This window comes from Ranitomeya imitator, chromosome 4 (assembly GCF_032444005.1).
Source record: "Ranitomeya imitator isolate aRanImi1 chromosome 4, aRanImi1.pri, whole genome shotgun sequence".
NCBI lineage: Eukaryota > Metazoa > Chordata > Amphibia > Anura > Dendrobatidae > Ranitomeya > Ranitomeya imitator.
The window spans coordinates 307721688-307739925 of record NC_091285.1 but is presented as its reverse complement, the minus strand read 5'-3'; the positions used below and the strand labels follow the sequence as shown (position 1 = coordinate 307739925).

The 18238-nt window shown below is 41.4% G+C and overlaps 1 protein-coding gene across 4 annotated transcripts in view; it reads right to left on the bottom strand.

Moving 5' to 3' along the window:
- Positions 1–1101: 1101 nt before the first annotated feature.
- The window catches only part of MDFIC (MyoD family inhibitor domain containing), a 198338-nt gene continuing 181201 nt past the window's right edge, over positions 1102–18238 (bottom strand). For 3 of the 4 annotated variants that reach the window (XM_069764833.1, XM_069764832.1, XM_069764834.1), the window contains exon 5: positions 1102–2188. In XM_069764833.1, coding sequence (XP_069620934.1) covers positions 1941–2188 — 248 coding nt within the window. In that variant the 3' untranslated portion in view covers positions 1102–1940. Of the gene's footprint in view, positions 2189–17272; positions 17542–18238 lie in introns of those variants that run through there. The other variant, XM_069764835.1, reaches the window with a different exon arrangement.

The window sequence follows — 18238 nt, the reverse complement described above, 5'->3', positions numbered from 1 at the left end:
TATCACTAAATGTTTTCCTAATTAAAAAGGATATACGTCGTAGGGAAATACAGAAATCTTTATTTATGCTTATATTTCTTATTACTAAATTCTATTTCGCCACTGATGTAGCCACATTCTCACTTTCTCAATACTATTAGCTTCTCAGACCAGCGACAATTGACATCAAACCTAGGACCTAAAAAAGGAACTGGGCAGATTAGTGCACACTGCTTATACGTAGCCTAAAGTTGCATTAAAAGTCAAGGTTCAGTTTTGAGGTTTATCTAAAAACTAAAACTAAAATTTTGTAACACTTATCTGGGACTAGACCAATAATCGTTTGCTAGTTCAACAAATAATATATTGCTAGAATATCACATTGGATTGGTAATCAAAACGCACAACATTGTCTTTGTTTATTAATCCTTAAATCAACCTCACCTATAAAGGTACCTTCACACATAACGATATTGTTAACGATATCGTTGCTATTTGTGACGTAGCAACGATATCGTTAATGAAATCGTTATGTGTGACAGCGACCAACGATCAGGCCCCTGCTGGGAGATCGTTGGTCGCTGAATAAAGTCCAGAACTTTATTTCGTCGCTGGACTCCTGCTGACATCGCTGGATCGGCGTGTGTGACACCAATCCAGCGATGTCTTCACTGGTAACCAGGGTAAACATCGGGTAACTAAGCGCAGGGCCGCGCTTAGTAACCCGATGTTTACCCTGGTTACCATCCTAAAAGTAAAAAAAAAAAAAAAAAACACTACATACTTACCTACAGCCGTCTGTCCTCCAGCGCTGTGCTCTGCTCTCCTCCTGTACTGGCTGTGAGCCGGAAAGCAGAGCGGTGACGTCACCGCTCTGCTTTCCGGCTCACAGCCAGTACAGGAGGAGAGCAGAGAAGCAGAGCGCAGCGCTGGAGGACAGACAGCGGTAGGTAAGTATCTAGTGTTTGTTTTTTTTTACTTTTAGCATGGTAACCAGGGTAAACATCGGGTTACTAAGCGCGGCCCTGCGCTTAGTTACCCGATGTTTACCCTGGTTACCGGCATCGTTGGTCGCTGGAGAGCGGTCTGTGTGACAGCTTTCCAGCGACCAAACAGCGACGCTGCAGCGATCCGGATCGTTGTCGGTATCGCTGCAGCGTCGCTAAGTGTGAAGGGGCCTTAAGCTACTGATGTTACCAAACTGATAGAACGAGGTCCAATTCTCACGACCGCCGACAAGCAGTAAATAAATGAAGTGTGATTCCTTTCAATATTTTGTGCTGCAACCGTGTGTGTAGAAACTGGCATTTACTTGAAAAATGGACACTTAAGCTTTTCTTCTGCATGTGTCGGTACCATAATATACAGAAACAATTTTCTATGATTACTGTGTTTCTGCTGCATTTTCCCCTTTGTGAAGTTTCATGTGCAGATTTGAAGCAGCATTTTAATGCATTTTTAGTACAAAAACTTTGATTCTGCACCTAAAAACACAGCCGTATTCCTTTTTTACATGCATTTTTTTTCAGGTGCCCCATAGGGTTAAAATGCACCAAAATTGCATAGCTCTACGGTGTTTTTAGAAGTACAGAAGGCATGGGTTTTCATTAAATTGAATCCAGTTTACATGTACAGTTAAACACAGATTTTCGGAACAAAAAAAACGCAGCAGAAAAAAATGCAGCATTTTTGGTACATGGGTACATGGCCTTACTTGGACATCCACAATCCGCAAGCGATAGCATAATCAGATGAATACTTGCTGTGACTGGAATACCTCTAACTGACATGGCAGCATAATAATACTTTCTCACCTGTTTATAGTTTTCCAAATTTAACATCCAGTAATATGCATAAAATAAAAAATAGCAGTGCAAAAAGGATGAGTTCAATAAATCTATAAGTCAATTTCAGTTTAAAATATAAACTCCAGTTTTTGAAGATCAAAGTCATAAATAGCTTCATGAAGGAAAGCAAATTCCACAGCATTCCATGCAAATTTCCAAGCAATCTGAAGATTCACAACAGGCGTCCATTATTCCACAATCCATATCACAAGGGCAGTTGCAGTCATCTCCCATTTCTTCTCCACAACAGCAACAACAGGCTTCAGAAGTGCAGATTCCACAAGAAGCTGTTCCTAATACTATGTTGCAGAGAGTGACAAACTCACAAAATAAGCACGCTAAGATACAGTGAACACAGCAATCTTCATATGAAGTAGGTCGTCCAGGCAGATGAAGACGAAAAGTCATTGAACAAATGTAAAAAAAAAATAAGAGAAAAACAAATTATTAGGATAAATTATTGCATCAAAGTTAAAAGTGAAAAAAACAAACAAACAAAAAAACTAGAAAATACATTTATGTGAAGGATAAAAATTAGTTAATGTAAACATAGACAAAAAATATGTCAGGAAAATTCTTAATAGACACACATTTATTAGTTACAAATTGTTTTATAGAGTTTTAATATTAAATTTAGTCATTCTTTGGTTAATAAATGTATAGCACAGCAAAGCAAAACACACAACACACCAGCAAAAACATTGGTAGAATAATATTGCAGTATCTAGTCATATATGTATAGTGCAGTGTTGGGCAAACTATAGTCCATGAGCCACATCCAGTCCTGTGTCTTTTTTTGTTATGAGGAAAATCACTAATGTTTGTATGAGAAGTTTGAACCAATAGTTGACAAAAGATTTGATGTAAAGTATTTGCTTTCCTTACAACTTTTTATTGCGTAAGCTTATACTATGACCCAACTCAGTTCGATTGGTAGATCGGGCCTATTCTGCAATTTCCTGTGTTTCAAGACTAGCAAGTAAAGAGCAAAGGTAACCGGTAAGCATCGAAAACAGCGGAGGAAAATGAGGGATCTCTTTTATTCCTCTTAACATGCTCAAAGGCCATGTGCACATGTTCAGTATTTGGTGAGTTTTTTACCTCAGCATTTGGAAGCCAAAACCCGGAGTGAGACAGACAGAGGAAAAGTAAAATAGAAACACGTCACCACTTCTGTATTTTTTTGCCCACTCCTGATTTTGACTAAGGGTATGTGCATATGATCCAGAGCTGCTTCAGGTTTGATGCTACGTACTTATGCAGCATCAAACCCACAGCGGCCAGATGTTCCAGCATAGTGGCTCCCTTTACACCCATGTCCACTATTTGTCCACAGATGTCTGCGATCACCTGCAGAGACAGACATGCGGCGCGTCTTTCCAGACCGCCAATAAATGTCAATTTCTCTTGCGGAAACAATCAATGGAATGTAGTGAATACATGGGGATTCACCTGCGTTCAACAGAGGGCAACGCTTTGGAAGCAGCAAACATACACTGCGTCCAATGCGCTGCCACTTCGTGATCATGTGCACCTGGCCTTACAAATACTGAGGTAAAAAACTCACCATCTGGTTAATCCCTTTATTTTGGAATAAAGATTTGTTAACTTATAGTGGTCACCATCTTGATGATGCTTTCAGAATAATTTCAGACAAAAAATATTTGTCAAGGCACCCATTCTAAGATATTATTTGAATGCTAATTAAGATGCAGTTATTGTTGTTTTTGCTGTCTATTTGCAACTAAGCTATTTTATGACAGAAAGATTTCTATATAAAGACAACTCTTATGGATTCGTCATTACTAGAACATATGTAAAAGAGCTGATGCAGACCTGGTGCTTGACAAGGAGCAGAAAGAACTGGAAATCATGGAACCTTTCTTCATGATTGCTCAAGTGAATACGGTTGATCAGAATGCCAAAAATCTGTTTTCAATAGTGGACAATAACCTAAAAAGAGGAGCTATCTAACATAAGCATACAGTAGATGTTTCCTTCTCTGTACATATGTATCCTTAGGCATAGGACAGGTTATTCCTAACTCATTTACTTAGGTCTTTAATTCTAAACACAAGACAATTTCCGAGAAGTCGATTTTGCATGGTCAAAGAACAACATTCTTATTGAGTGAACATGCACAATGTTTTCCCGGGAAAAAAAAAATCATACATCAGGTATACATGCTTGACAAACTCATTGCATATCAAAGAATATTTATGTTTTTACTTCTGGGGTAACTTATTGGATAAATTTAGTATCTCCATCTGTGCAATGTTTCCACTTGCCAGTAGGTACAACCTTAGCTGAGGAGTTCTGGTCACCAGTTAGGTCACATGTACTCAGTTCATCCATGGTGTTTTTAACTGCAATCTCCATTCAAGGAACTCATAGTATACGATTTACAAGCCCTTGACAGGTCCACAGATACTGCAATTATTGGTAAAAAATGATCAGAGCAAAGCTGGATAGAGAAAGAAGAGAGGAAGGAAAGTAGTTCATTCATAGATCAGAAAATGCTAAAACAATATGAAAAGTTTGCTGTTATGAAACACTTTCAGATATAATTGCAACTATTAGGGTATGTTCAAACGGACCCATTTCAATGCATTTTGACTATGATTTAGTTGGATTTTAGCTAAGAAAACCAAGAATCTTGATAGACTTGCTTGGCATAAACTATAGTATTCTTCATTGTATTGCTTTCAATGTCTGCGCTACACAGGTCCTAAGAGACAAGGGGACCCACTTCCACCTACAAAGAAATTGGAATTGTGCATTGTAATGAGCTATTAGACATCAAAAAGCCCATATTATTGTGTATGCACAGAGGTCCTCTTGTGTCTGCTTCTGCCACTGATAGAACATATACAAATGCTTCTCAATAAATTAGAATATCATCAAAAAGTAAATTTCAGTTCTTCAATACAAAAAGTGAAACTCATTATATAGTCATTACAGAGTGATTTATTTCAAGTGTTTATTTCTATTAACGTTCATGATTATGGCTTAGGCCATCGCGCTAGTGCAGATAGAGCATCTGCTAGCTCTATCTGCGCTAGCAGTGACGAGCCCGGAAATGCTGCAGCCCACGTCTCAGGGTCCGTCACTCAATGACGGCACATCGCTAGTGCACGCCCATTGTGGGCGTGCGCTAGCGATGCGTCCGATATTGGACTCAGTGGCGGTGTTAACCGTATACGTTACACCGCGTTTATGCCGCGGTGTAACGTAGTCCGTCTAACGGACGCCACTAACGTAATGTGAACCCAGCCTTACAGCCAATAAAAACCCGAAAATCATTATCTTAGTAAATTAGAACACTTTTTAACTAGTGATGATCGAATATACGCTTTACTCGAGATTTCTTGAGCACGCTCGGGGGTCCTCCAAGTATTTTTTAGTGCTCGGATATTTAGTTTTTCTTGCCGCGGCTTAAGGATTTACATCTGTTAGCCAGAATAAGTACATGTGGGGGTTGCCTAGCAACCAGTCAGCCCCCATACCTACTATCCTGGCTAACAGATATACGAGTAAATCATTCAGCTGCGGCAAGAAAAACAAACTCCAAGCACTAAAAAATACCTGGAGGACCCCAGAGCATGCTTGAGAAATCTCAAGTAATGAGTATATTTGCTCATCACTATTTATAACATCAGCCAGAAAAATGATTTTAAAATCCGAAATGTTGCCCTACTGAAATGTATGTTCAGTAAATGCACTCAATACTTGGTCGGGGCTCCTTTTGCTTCAATTACTGTATCAATGCGGCGTGGCATGGAGGCGATCAGCCTGTGGCACTGCTGAGGTGTTATGGAAGCCCAGGTTGCTTTGATAGCCTTCAGCTCGTCTCCATTGTTGGGTCTGGTGTCTCATCTTCCTTTTGACAATACCCCATAGATTCTCTATGGGGTTAAAGTCAGGTGAGTTTGCTGTCAAATCAAGCACAGTGATACTGTTGTTTTTAAACCTGGTATTGGTATTTTTGGCAGTGTGGACAGGTGCCAAGTGCAGCTGGAGAATGAGATTTCCATCTCCAAAAAGATTGCGGCAGAGCGAAGCAAGAAGTGCTCTAAAATTTCTTGGTAGACTGCTGTGCTGACTTTGGTCTTGATAAAACACAGTGGACCTACACCAGCAGATGACATGGCCTCCCAAACCATCACGGATTGTGGACACTTCACACTAGACTTCAAGCAGCTTGGATTGTGTGCCTCTCCACTCTTCCACCAGACTGAGACCTTGATCCAAATGGAATGCAAAATTTACTTTTATTTGAAAACAACACATTGGACCACTGAGCAACAGTACAGTTCTTTTGCTCTTGTCCCAGGTAAATGCTTCTGGCATTGTCTATTGGTCATGAGTGGCTTGACTGAAAGAATGCGACAATTGTAAAATGTCCTGGATACGTCTATGTGTGGTGGCTTTTGAAACAAGGACTCCAGCAGGAATCCACTCCTTGTGAATCGCCCCCAAATTTTTGAATGGCCTTGTCTTAATCCTTTCAAGGCTGCGGTATCCTGGTTGCTTGAGAAGCTTTTTTTAAACTTTTTCCTTAAACTCAACTTTCCATTAATATGCTTGGAAACAGCACTCTGAACAGCCAGCATCTTTAGCAATGACCTTTTGTGGCTTACCCTCCTTGTGGAGCGTGTCAATGACTGTCTTCTCGACATCTGTCAATTCAGATGTCTTCCTCATGATTGTGGAGCCTACTGAAACAGACTAAGGGACTTTTTAAATGCTTAGGAAGCCTTTGCAGGGGTGCAAGCCATAATTATCATCATTAACAGAAATAAACACTTGAAATAGATCACTCTGTAATGACTTTATATACGGTAATATATGAGATTCACTTTTTGTATTGAAGAACTGAAATTACCGTATTTTTCGGACTATAAGACGCACCCAGGTTTTAGAGGTGGAAAATAGGGAAAAAATATATGAAGCAAAAAATGTGCTAAAATATTTAATAACATACTATTATATATAATAACACCACATATAATAGTATGTCATTATGTTGGAAGCTACGGGTAGAAGATGGTGCTGCTGGACCGGTGTGGTGTCTGTAAAGTACTATATGAAGACGCTGAAGGGTGAGTATAAGAATGGGGGCACAGGGCTTATACAACTGCTGGCAAAAATTAAGGAATCACCTGCCTTGGAGGATGTTCATTCAGTTGTTTAATTTTGTAGAAACAAAGCAGATCACAGACATGGCACAAAAGTAAAGTCATTTCACATGGCAACTTTCTGGCTTTAAGAAACATTAAAAGAAATCAAGAACAAAACATGTGGTAGTCAGTAATGGTTACTTTTTTTTAACCAAGAATAGGGGAAAAATTATGGAATCACTCAATTCTGAGGAAAACATTATGGAATCATGAAAAACAAAAACAAAAAACACTACAAAACATCACTAGTATTTTGTTGCACCATCTCTGGCTTTTATAACAGCTTGCAGTCTCTGAGGTATAGACTTAATGAGTGTCAAACGGTACTCTTCATCAATCTGGCTCCAACTTTCTCCAATTGCTGTTGCCAGATCAGCTTTGCAGGTTGGAGCCTTGTCATGGACCATTTTCTTCAACTTCCACCCAAGATTTTTAATTGGATTGACATCCGGACTATTTGCAGGCCATGACATTGACCTTATGTGTCTTTTTTCAAGGAATGTCTTCACAGTTTTTGCTCTATGGCAGGATACATTATCTTGAAAAATGATTTCATCATCCCCAAACATCCTTTCAATTGATAGGATAAGAAAACAAAAAATCAACATAAACTTGTGCCTTTACCTGACATGCAGTCCCATATCATCAATGACAGTGGAAATTTGCATGTTCTCTTCAGGCAGTCATCTTTATAAATCTCATTGGAACGGCAACAAACAAAAGTTCCCGCATCATCACCTTGCCCAATGCAGATTCGCGATTCATCACTGAATATGACTTTCATCCAGTCATCCACAGTCCAAGATTGCTTTTCCTAAGCCCATTGTAACCTTGCTTTTTTCTGTTTAGGTGTTAATGATGGCTTTCGTTTAGCTTTTCTGTATGTAAATCCCATTTCCTTTAGGCGGTTTCTTACAGTTCGGTCACAGACGTTGACTCCAGTTTCCACCTATTTGTTCCTCATTTATTTTTTGTGCATTTCCTGTTTTGGAGACATATTGCTTTGAAGTTTCCAGTCTTGACGCTTTGATGTCTTCCTTGGTCTACCAGTATGTTTGCCTTTAACAACCTTCCCATGCTGTTTGTATTTTGTCCAGATTTTAGACACAGCTGACTGTGAACAACCAACATCTTTTGCAACATTGCATGAGGATTTACCCTCTTAAGAGTTTGATAATCCTCTCCTTTATTTCAATTGATCTCTCGTGTTGGTGCCGTGATTCATGTCAGGCCACTTGGTGCAACAGCTCTCCAAGGTGTGATCACTCCATTTTAGATGCAGACTAACAAGCAGATCTAATTTGATGCAGGTGTTATTTTTGGGTATGGAAATTTACAGGGTGATTCCATAATTTTTCCCCTATGCTTGGTTAAAAAAGTAACCATTACTGACTACCACATTTTTTGTTCTTGATTTCTTTTAGTGTTTCTTAAAGCCAGAAAGTTGCCATTTGAAATGACTTTACTTTTGTGCCATGTCTGTGATCTGCTTTGTTTCTACAAAATTAAACAACTGAATGCACATCCTCCAAGGCCGGTGATTCCATAATTTTTTGCCAGGGGTTGTATTTAAAGCACCACTCCAGCACTGAAAAATAACACTGGAATGCTGCTTTAAGATCCCATGAGAGAATTATAACTTCCAGCATGTCCTGCAGATCCTATGTGATGCTGGGAGTTATAGTTCACTGCACGAGTGGCAAAGAGCTTTTTTATGTGTTGTAATGACTAACCTTTTAATTACCGTAATTCTTGCTTGTACAGGCTGTGCAGGTCCTGCAGCCAGCCACACTGTGGTGAGGTAAAGAAGAGCTGGAGCATCCTATGACTGCACAGAGCCCTCCCTCTTTTTGCTTCTCCACAGGTCATTAGAGGAAGCTTGCAGATTCTGGTGTATCTGAAGGACCCGTGATGACATCATCAAGAGGGAGGGCCCTGTGCTGTCATGTGATGCTCCAGCCCACCCTCTTCATGACCTCACAGGTCCTATGCTGGAGCACTCAGCTGTCAGGTAAGCGGCGATCTCTCCTCTGACACCCTGCTCCTGCCCCCTCCTCCACCGGAAACACAATCTCCCCAGCCGCTGCAGGAATCCGGAGCTGGGGAAACCACATGGGTCCACTGTTTAAGTGAAGGAATATTCATTTGCCACTCCCCGCCCACTGCTTAGTGCTGACAGGTGGGCGGGGAAGCAGCTAATGAATATTCCTTCACTTTAAGCATCGGGACCACATGGTTTCCCCAGTGTCGGATTACTGCAGCCGGGACATTTTCTTGCCTCCTGCGAGTGCGATCCCACTCTGCCGCTGCCCCCTCCCGACATTACATTTGGACCATAAGACGCACCCCCACACTTTCCTCCCAAATTTGGAGGAAAAAAAGTGCGTCTGATGGTCCGAAAAATACGGTAACTTTTTTATGACATTTTAATTTAGTTAGAAGTACTTGTACATGTCCACAATGTCAAGTAAGTTAAAACAGGTTTACTGTTATCACACATGTGGCTAGAAAATGTCTGGATCAGCCAAATTCATTCTTGAATAGAACTGTACACAAAACACAATATACCACATATTATAATGCATGTATGCTTGTATTTTTTTCTTATTTTATGGAGGATTTAAACAAATAATACAGTTTAATACATCTGGCCATGCATTCAAAGGGAACTTTTCAAGGGGTCATGCTAAATACACCAAGTGGAAATTTAGCCTGTAATGAATCCTACTACTGCAACCAATAAATAGAAACGCCAAAATTGTGGAAAGTTGGATCAGAAACTCTTAAAGCTCATAAAAATCAGTACTGCAAGGGTGGTTAATTAACAGAGAATATATGACACATAAAAACTAAGATAGTGGAATGTAAATCTTTACTCAAAAATTACGCTCTGTTCACACTTGCATTAGTTAATCTCTATTAGATTTCAGATTTTTGATAGGACTAGTGCAACACAGTTCTATAACAAAAAAAAAGTACCATATATACTCGAGTATAAGCCGAGGCACCTAATTTTCCCACGGAAAACTGGGTAAGCTTATTGACTCGAATATAATCCGGGTATGCATTGTCCCCTCATCCATGTCCTGCTCTGTGTGGCTCCCCTCCGTCCTGTCCTGCTCTGTGTAGCTCCTCCAGTCCCCTCATTGTATGCGTGGCTACCCAGGTCCCTTCGTAGTATGTGTGGCTCCCCTTCTTCCCCATCACATACGTGGCTCCCCCTTCCTCCCAGTCATAAGCGTGGCTCCCCCGTTATATGCGTGGCTTCTCTGTCCTCCCCGTCATATGCGTGGTCCCCTTTCCTCCCCCGTAATGTGTGGCTTACCCATTATAAAAAATATGTAGAAAAAAGCATCACTGCACCACATGCACACCATCCAAATAATAACAAATATATAGAAAATGTAACCCAATGTCCCACGCGTATCGCCCGGCGAACCGGGCTTCCTCAGGGAGCATTCCCTGAGGAAGCCCGGTTCGCCGGGCGATACGCGTGGGACATTGGGTTACACCAGGTTGTATGCTCATTTGGATCTTGTTATGAGCTCTTTTTGTGCCGTTCTTATGGCTATTTCTACCTTATGTCCTGCTTATAATCAGGACTTTGGTCACCAATCCGGCTATGGCCATTTACTTGTGGGGATATATTTATTCTCCCTTGTTTCCCCTGCTGGATCCCTATTAGTGGCTGGCTTATTCTGCTATAGCCACATGGGATATTATAATATGAGCCAGTTAGGTTAGGTATTGGTGCTTACCTCATTCTATACGGCTATTCAACCTGTGATGTATTGTTTTTGGTGCTTTTTAAGTATGTTTTAATTGTTGGTGTGTTTTAGATGTATTAATAAACTATATTATTTTCTATATATTTGTTATTATTTGGATGGTGTGCATGTGGTGCAGTGATGCTTTTTTCTACATATTTTTTCTGGTTCTGTTTATTACTGCTTTTTGCACCCTCCTAGTTAATATTATATCTATATAGCTGTGCGCCTTATCTTTATTCGCTTACCCATTATATGCGTGGCTCTCCCAGTCCCCTCATTGCATGCGTGGCTCCCCCATACTCGCCCTCCTCGGTCCGTTGCTGCAAATCCCTGCATCTCTGTTGTCCCGCCACGGCACTGGCAGCTCTCCTGTGCTAAGCGGTCATGTGGTACCGCTCATTAAGGCAATGAATATGCGCTCCACGACTATGGGAGTGAAGATGCATGCATAATCATTACCTTAATGAGTGGTACCACGTGACCACTCAACACAGGAAGAGCTGCTGCGCCAGGACAACGGAGATGCAGGGACGTTCAGCGACGGACCAAGGAGGGCGAGTATGATGTCACAGCAGCTGGTGCCTGCCACTGCTCCGCCTTTCCCCTCCCCTGCTGACTTTCTGGGACAAAAAAAATGTGCTGAAAATCTCGGCTTATACACGAGTATATACGGTATGCTTTTTTTTTTTATAATTTTTTGGAGAGGAGTTGGTGAAATCACAGCCAACAGATGATGAACTATGAAGCTAGCATGAACAGAGCCTAACCTCTGCCCAAGAGCAGGAAAACTGACTATTATTGAAACAGCAACTTACCCTCATTACTTCAAGGACTATGATGTTTGGAGATAAAAAAGAAAATAGTGGAGAAGACTGTTACAGATAAGCAGTAAAGAGAGGCAGCAAAAAAACAGGAGGGAAGTGAAAAGAAGAAGGAAATTTAGAAGGAATCTGTCACCTCATCTGACCTACCTAAACTATTAATATAGGCATGTAGGTTATAGACGGCTGAAAAAAGTCACACCCGTATGCCTCATACCAAATGCCTTGTTGCTGAGAAATCATCTAATTGCACTCATCTAATTACACCCTTGCTCTGGGTAACACCTGGTTACCGCATTAGGCAGAATCACTGGTCACGCAAATTATAGTGCACCAGATAGAACATACTGGGCCTATCAATTGTGCAGCACAGGGGTCCTAGCTAATCCGGGCTGGGTGTATCTGTGTTAATGATTTTTTCTTGCATTTCCGAGGTAACACAGTTTTTGTTGTTAGTAAAAACTAGTTCCTTAACAAATTGCCTGGTCATGTTCTTTGTCTTCAGCCCGCTGTATTCTGGTAGAGACCATCCCGGTAAATGGTCTAAACCCAGCACAAGTTCTTCAGTAACAAACTAAGCAATCAATGCTTTGTTCTGAGTCTACATTTCTCACTATATTTGTATATACACTGAGTGCAGAATTATTAGGCAAGTTATATTTTGATCACACGATATTTTTTACACATGTTGTCCTACTCCAAGCTGTTCAGGCTTGAGAGCCAACTACCAATTAAGTAAATCAGGTGATGTGCATCTCTGTAATGAGGGGTGTTGTCTAATGACATCACCCTATGTAAGGTGTGCGTAATTATTAGGCAACTTCCTTTCCTTTGGCAAAATGGGTCAGAAGAGAGATTTGACGCCCTCTGAAAAGTCCAAAATTGTGAGATGTCTTGCAGAGGGATGCAGCAGTGTTGAAATTGCCAAACATTTGAAGCGTGATCACCGAACAATCAAGCGTTTCATGGCAAATAGTCAATAGGGTCGCAAGAAGCGTGTTGGGCAAGAAAGGTGCAAAAAACTGCCCATGAATTGAGGAAAATCAAATGTGAAGCTGCCAAGATGCCATTTACCACCAGTTTTGCCATATTTCAGAGCTGCAATGTTACTAGAGTGACAAAAAGCACAAGGTGTGCGATACTCAGGGACATGGCCAAGGTAAGCAAGGCTGCAAAACGACCACCTTTGAACAAGAAACATAAGATAAAATGTCAAGACTGGGCCAAAAAATATCTTAAGACTGACTTTTCAAAGGTTTTATGCACTGATGAAATGAGAGTGACTCTTGATGGGCCAGAGGCTGGATCAGTAAAGGGCAGAGAGCTCCACTCCGACTCAGACCCAGCAAGGTGGAGGTGGGGTACTGGTATGGGCTGGCATCAAAGATGTACTTGTGGGACCTTTTTGGGTTGAGGATGGAGTGAAGCTCAACTCCCAGACCTACTGCCAGTTTCTGGGAGACAACTTCTTCAAGCAGTGGTACAAGAAGAAGTCGGTATCGTTCAAGAAAAACATGATTTTCATGCAGGACAATACTCCATCACATGCCTCCAACTACTCCACAGCGTGGCTGGCAAGTAGAGGTCTCAAAGAAGAAAAAATAATGACATGGTCCCCTTGTTCACCTGATCTGAACCCCATAGAGAACCTGTGGTCCCTCATAAAATGTGAGATCTACAGGGAGGGAAAACAGTACACCTCTCAGAACAGTGTCTGGGAGGCTGTAGTGGCTGCTGCACGCAATGTTGATCGTAAACAGATCAAAGAACAGACAGAATCTATGGTTGGTAGGCTGTTGAGTGTCATCATAAAGCAAGGTGGCTATATAGGTCACTAATTTTAGGGGATTTTGTTTATGCATGTCAGAAATGTTTATTTCTAAATTTTGTGCAGTTATATTGGCTTACCTGGTGAAAATAAATAAGTGAGATGGGAATATATTTGTTTTTTATTAAGTTACCTAATAATTCTGCACAGTAATTGTTACCTGCACAAACCGATGTCCTCCTAAGATAGCCAAATCTAAAAAAACAAAAAAACACTCCAACTTCCAAAAATATTAATATTATCTGAGTCTTTTGGGTTGATTGAGAATATAGTTGTTGATCAATATTAAAAATAATTCTCTAAAATACAACTTGTCTAATACTTCTGCACGCAGTGTAGAGAAATCAGTGCACTTGAACCAGACACCCAATATCACCACTCACTGTACCCAGGGGTGAACCTAGCCACACTGCTGCCTGAGGCGAACTTCAAAATGGCGCCTCCCCAAACACATATACAGTAAAGCCCCCTTATAGGGCTCCCATCTCATATACAGTCCCCCCCATACATTTCATGAGTGATAACTATTGTACATTCTACAATAGGTCATAAATCAGACAGTATAGTCCTCCATACAGTATTCTGGGCACCACAGTGCTCCATACAGAATAATGAGCCCCATATATTGCTCCATACAGTATAATGAGCCCCATATATTGCTCCATACAGTATTGTGGGCACCGCACAGCGCCCCATACAGAACATGCCCCATATATTGCTCCATACAGTATAATGAGCCCTACATGATGCTCCCTACTGTATAATGGCCACACAGTGCTCCATACTGTATAATAGCCACACAATGCTCCATACTGTATAATGGACCCACATGATGCTCCATACTGTATAATGGCCACACATTGTTACTCCTACACACACGGCTGCACTTCTTTCACCTTGCACACACGGCTCCGCTCTATACTCACGCGGCACCGCTCCATACACCTCGCACACACCCGGCTCTGCTCCATACACCTCATACACACCTGGCTCCACTCCGTACACTTCATACACATGAAGCTCCGCTCTGTACACTGAAGGCTACTTTCACACCTGCGTCGTGCACTGCACGTCGCAATGCGTCATTTAGGAGAAAAAAATGCATCCTGCAAAATTGCTTGCAGGGTGAGTTTTTTCTCCATTGACTAACATTAGCACCGCATTGCGACGCTTTGCCACACGTCACAACCGTCGTGCGGCAGTTGCGCAGTGTTGTGGTGGACCGTCGGCAGCAAAAAACGTTACATGTAACTTTTTTTGCTGCGTTGTGTCTGCCATTTCCGACCATGCATGCGCGGCCTGAACTCCGCCCCCACCTCTCCGCAACTCACAATGGGGCAGCGGATGCGCAGGAAAAATGCATCCGCTGCCCCCGTTGTGCGGCGCTAATGTTAAAGTAGCCGAATACACACCCAGCTCCGCTCCGTACACCTCATACACACGCAGTTCTGCTCTGCACACCACATACACACGCAGCTCCGCTCCATACACCTCATACACATGCAGCTCCGCTCCGTACACCTCATACACACGCGGCTCCGCTCCGTACACCTCATACACACACGGCTCCGATCCATACACCTCACACACATGGCTTTGCTACGTACATCTCATACACACCCGGCTCTGCTCCATACACCTTGTACACATGCAGCTCCGCTCTGTACACCGCACACACATGCAGCTCCGCTCCGTACACCTTGTACACCTCACACACACGGCTCCGCTTCATACACCACCTACACACGGCTCCGCTCCGTACACATTCAGCTCCGCTCCATACACCTCATACACACACGGCTCCGCTCCATACACCTCATGCACACACTGTTCCGCTCCATACACCTCATACACACACGGCTCCACTCCATACACCTCATACACACACGGCTCCGCTCCATACATCTGATACACACACGGCTCCGCTCCATACACCTAATACACACGGCTCCGCTTCATACACCTCATACACACGGCTCCGCTCCATACCTCGGACACATGCAGCTCCGCTCTGTAGACATCATACACACGCGGCTCCGCTCTATACACCTCATACATACTACATACACGCTCAGCTCCATACACCTCATACACACTCAGCTCTGCTCCATATACCTCATACACATTCAGCTCCACTCCATTCAACTCATACACACACGGTTCTGCTCTGTACAGCTAGTACACATTCAGCTCCGCTCCGTATACCTCGTACACACATGGCTCTGCTACATCCACACTGTAAACCCCTCCTGACCCCAGACATAAGGCAGCTTACCATGGCAACCAGCACAGCAGAGTTCTGCAATCCATGGAGGTCCCGATCATGCGACCCGACTCCTCCCCTCCTGTGACCTCATCACAGGTCCTGTTTGCACAGAGCAGCCAATATGTGGTGTGCTGCTCTGTGGGTGAAGGGATGTACGGATGATATTGCACACCGTGGGTTGTGACTAACCTAACGGTTAGGTTGTGAGCAGGGGTGCGCACACCGCATTAGTGACACTCAGCAAATGTCAGGGATTATGAAGAGTTGACACCAGGTGTAGTGACCGCCGCTCTGTCGCCCCCTGTCTTTCAGTGATGACTGCCGCCTGAAGCAAAGGGTTCAACTTGCCCCATGATAGTGTCACCCCTGACTGTACCTAGCACTGGCTTGTTATTCCACAGAACTGAAAAGAGAAGCATAGTCTGGAATTAGAAGGGGTTGAGGGTAGGGAATGAGCCGCTAACTGATGTGTAGAAATCAATGGTCTAAAGAAGATGACTGGTATGTGAATAGTCAACTCCTCCCCTAAAATGTAACTACTTCACACACTTGGCCAGACGCTATATGCCAAGATCCATGGAAACCAGCTGTACTATGTAAGAAAAAAATTCTCATTACAAGGAAGACAGCAGATAGATAAAACAAATCGATTTTAAAACATGCTTCTTTCTGTGCCTTTTAGCTAATCAAAGCAATTTAACAAATTGAAAATATCAATATCAATGCTAATGCTGATAAAAAAGAAGCAAGTCACAGTGAGTACTGATCAACATAGTAAAAGCACATAAGGCAAAAGCTTGGCTCATGTAGCAAAATAATTCAGGATAATACTCCCTGTCCCAACTAAAAAGTAACATCAGTGTCTATCTGACCTTAGAACAACCACAATTACTAAATACTAATATAAGAAACAGAAGATACCCCACAACAATCAGACTAAAGAATACTGGTGAAATAAAAAATTCTGGCACAGAATACAAGATTTTTTAATAAAGTGAAGATGACTGTTTATTATTATTGAGTGACCAGAACCCATCAAATCTGCAAGATATTATATAAGACAGTTGATTTACCATTACTGAGAATTAGAGAACTGGTACCAAAAACTGATGCTTTTTTATAAAAAAAAAAAAAAAAACACCACAAAGATCAGCACACATTTCCAACCCAATGCTAACAAATCTATTTGTCCAATTAAATATATGTAAAAAAAATCATTTTAAATAAGTGAATAGCAAAGACTGAACATCATGTGGATCAGTGTTGATTTAGATATTGTATGTCACAAGTAAATAACGACAGCACTCATTTGATACAAAACTGATAACTTGCTGGGTCTTCCAATACGATATGGTCAGTTGTGCCCAGATATATGAACATGTTTCTTGTTACAGCAGACTTTTCACACACTAAGTTATGAAAAGCTTGTATATTCAACGTTAGCTTGGGCAACGCATTTTTCTGGTGACGGTAAAGAAAAATACTAGTGTATTAATTATTGGTTAAGCATTGATGTAAGTCTGATGTAAGTGAAACAGTAAATAAATGCACTTACTGAACTGACCTTGGTCATCCTTTTAGCTAGCTATATTCACAGAGTTCAGAACACTCAAAACAGATCTCCAGGCACTCCGCTGCCTCACAGCAAGAATCAAAAAGGGCAAAGTCACAATCAAAGTGGAAGTTGAGGTCCTCAGCGGGAATTTCCTCAAGGCCCACACAGACATTGGAACAGTAGCCACAGCAGGAGTTACAGGCCTCATGCAGACAGGAGCAAACCTGATGTGGGCCAAGGATGAACTCAGTGCACTGACAGAAGAGACAGGCCAAAATCAAAGACGCACAGCAGTCTAATACAAACAAGAAAGAAGGAAATCTAAAAAGATGATACAGACAGAGACAGAAAAGGATGAAGTCAAAAGAAATAACACAATATGGAATACAATTTTTATAAGCTCCATGAAATATTAATTATTTTTTCTTACTGAGGAACGCTGTTTTGAGTGAAACAAATACTGAGCTATTTTACAATATTGCAAAACAAAAGCACAAATAGCTCATCGTATTGTAAATCACATTCATCTTATCGACATGCATTCCTAATGTCATTCAGCTCAGCAATTGTTACTGTTCTGAAAGGTTCCTATAGCAATGCCTTTACATACGGACTCAGGAACAATGGCCTATGTGCGTGATTACTACTAGAAAATAGGAAATACATAATAAGCAATACATAAATATCAACTGCAGTACACATTAGACAATGCTGAAAGAAGCTAAAATCATTATCCTTCTACAAACAATAGAATAGATTTTATTTCTATAGGCAATATTCATTGAACCCTGGAAAAAGATGTACATGCAATAAGCAATCAAATATATTTTCTATTCTTTGGGACATTGGGTTTCTTTATTATAATATTTATATACGAGATACCCATGAACAATATTTAAAGAAAATTAAAACAGTAATTATTTAGCAAAAAATGTAAATTACGGTACCTGTTTGCAGGACTATTTTAAGAAAACTCAGAATAATTGGTGGTT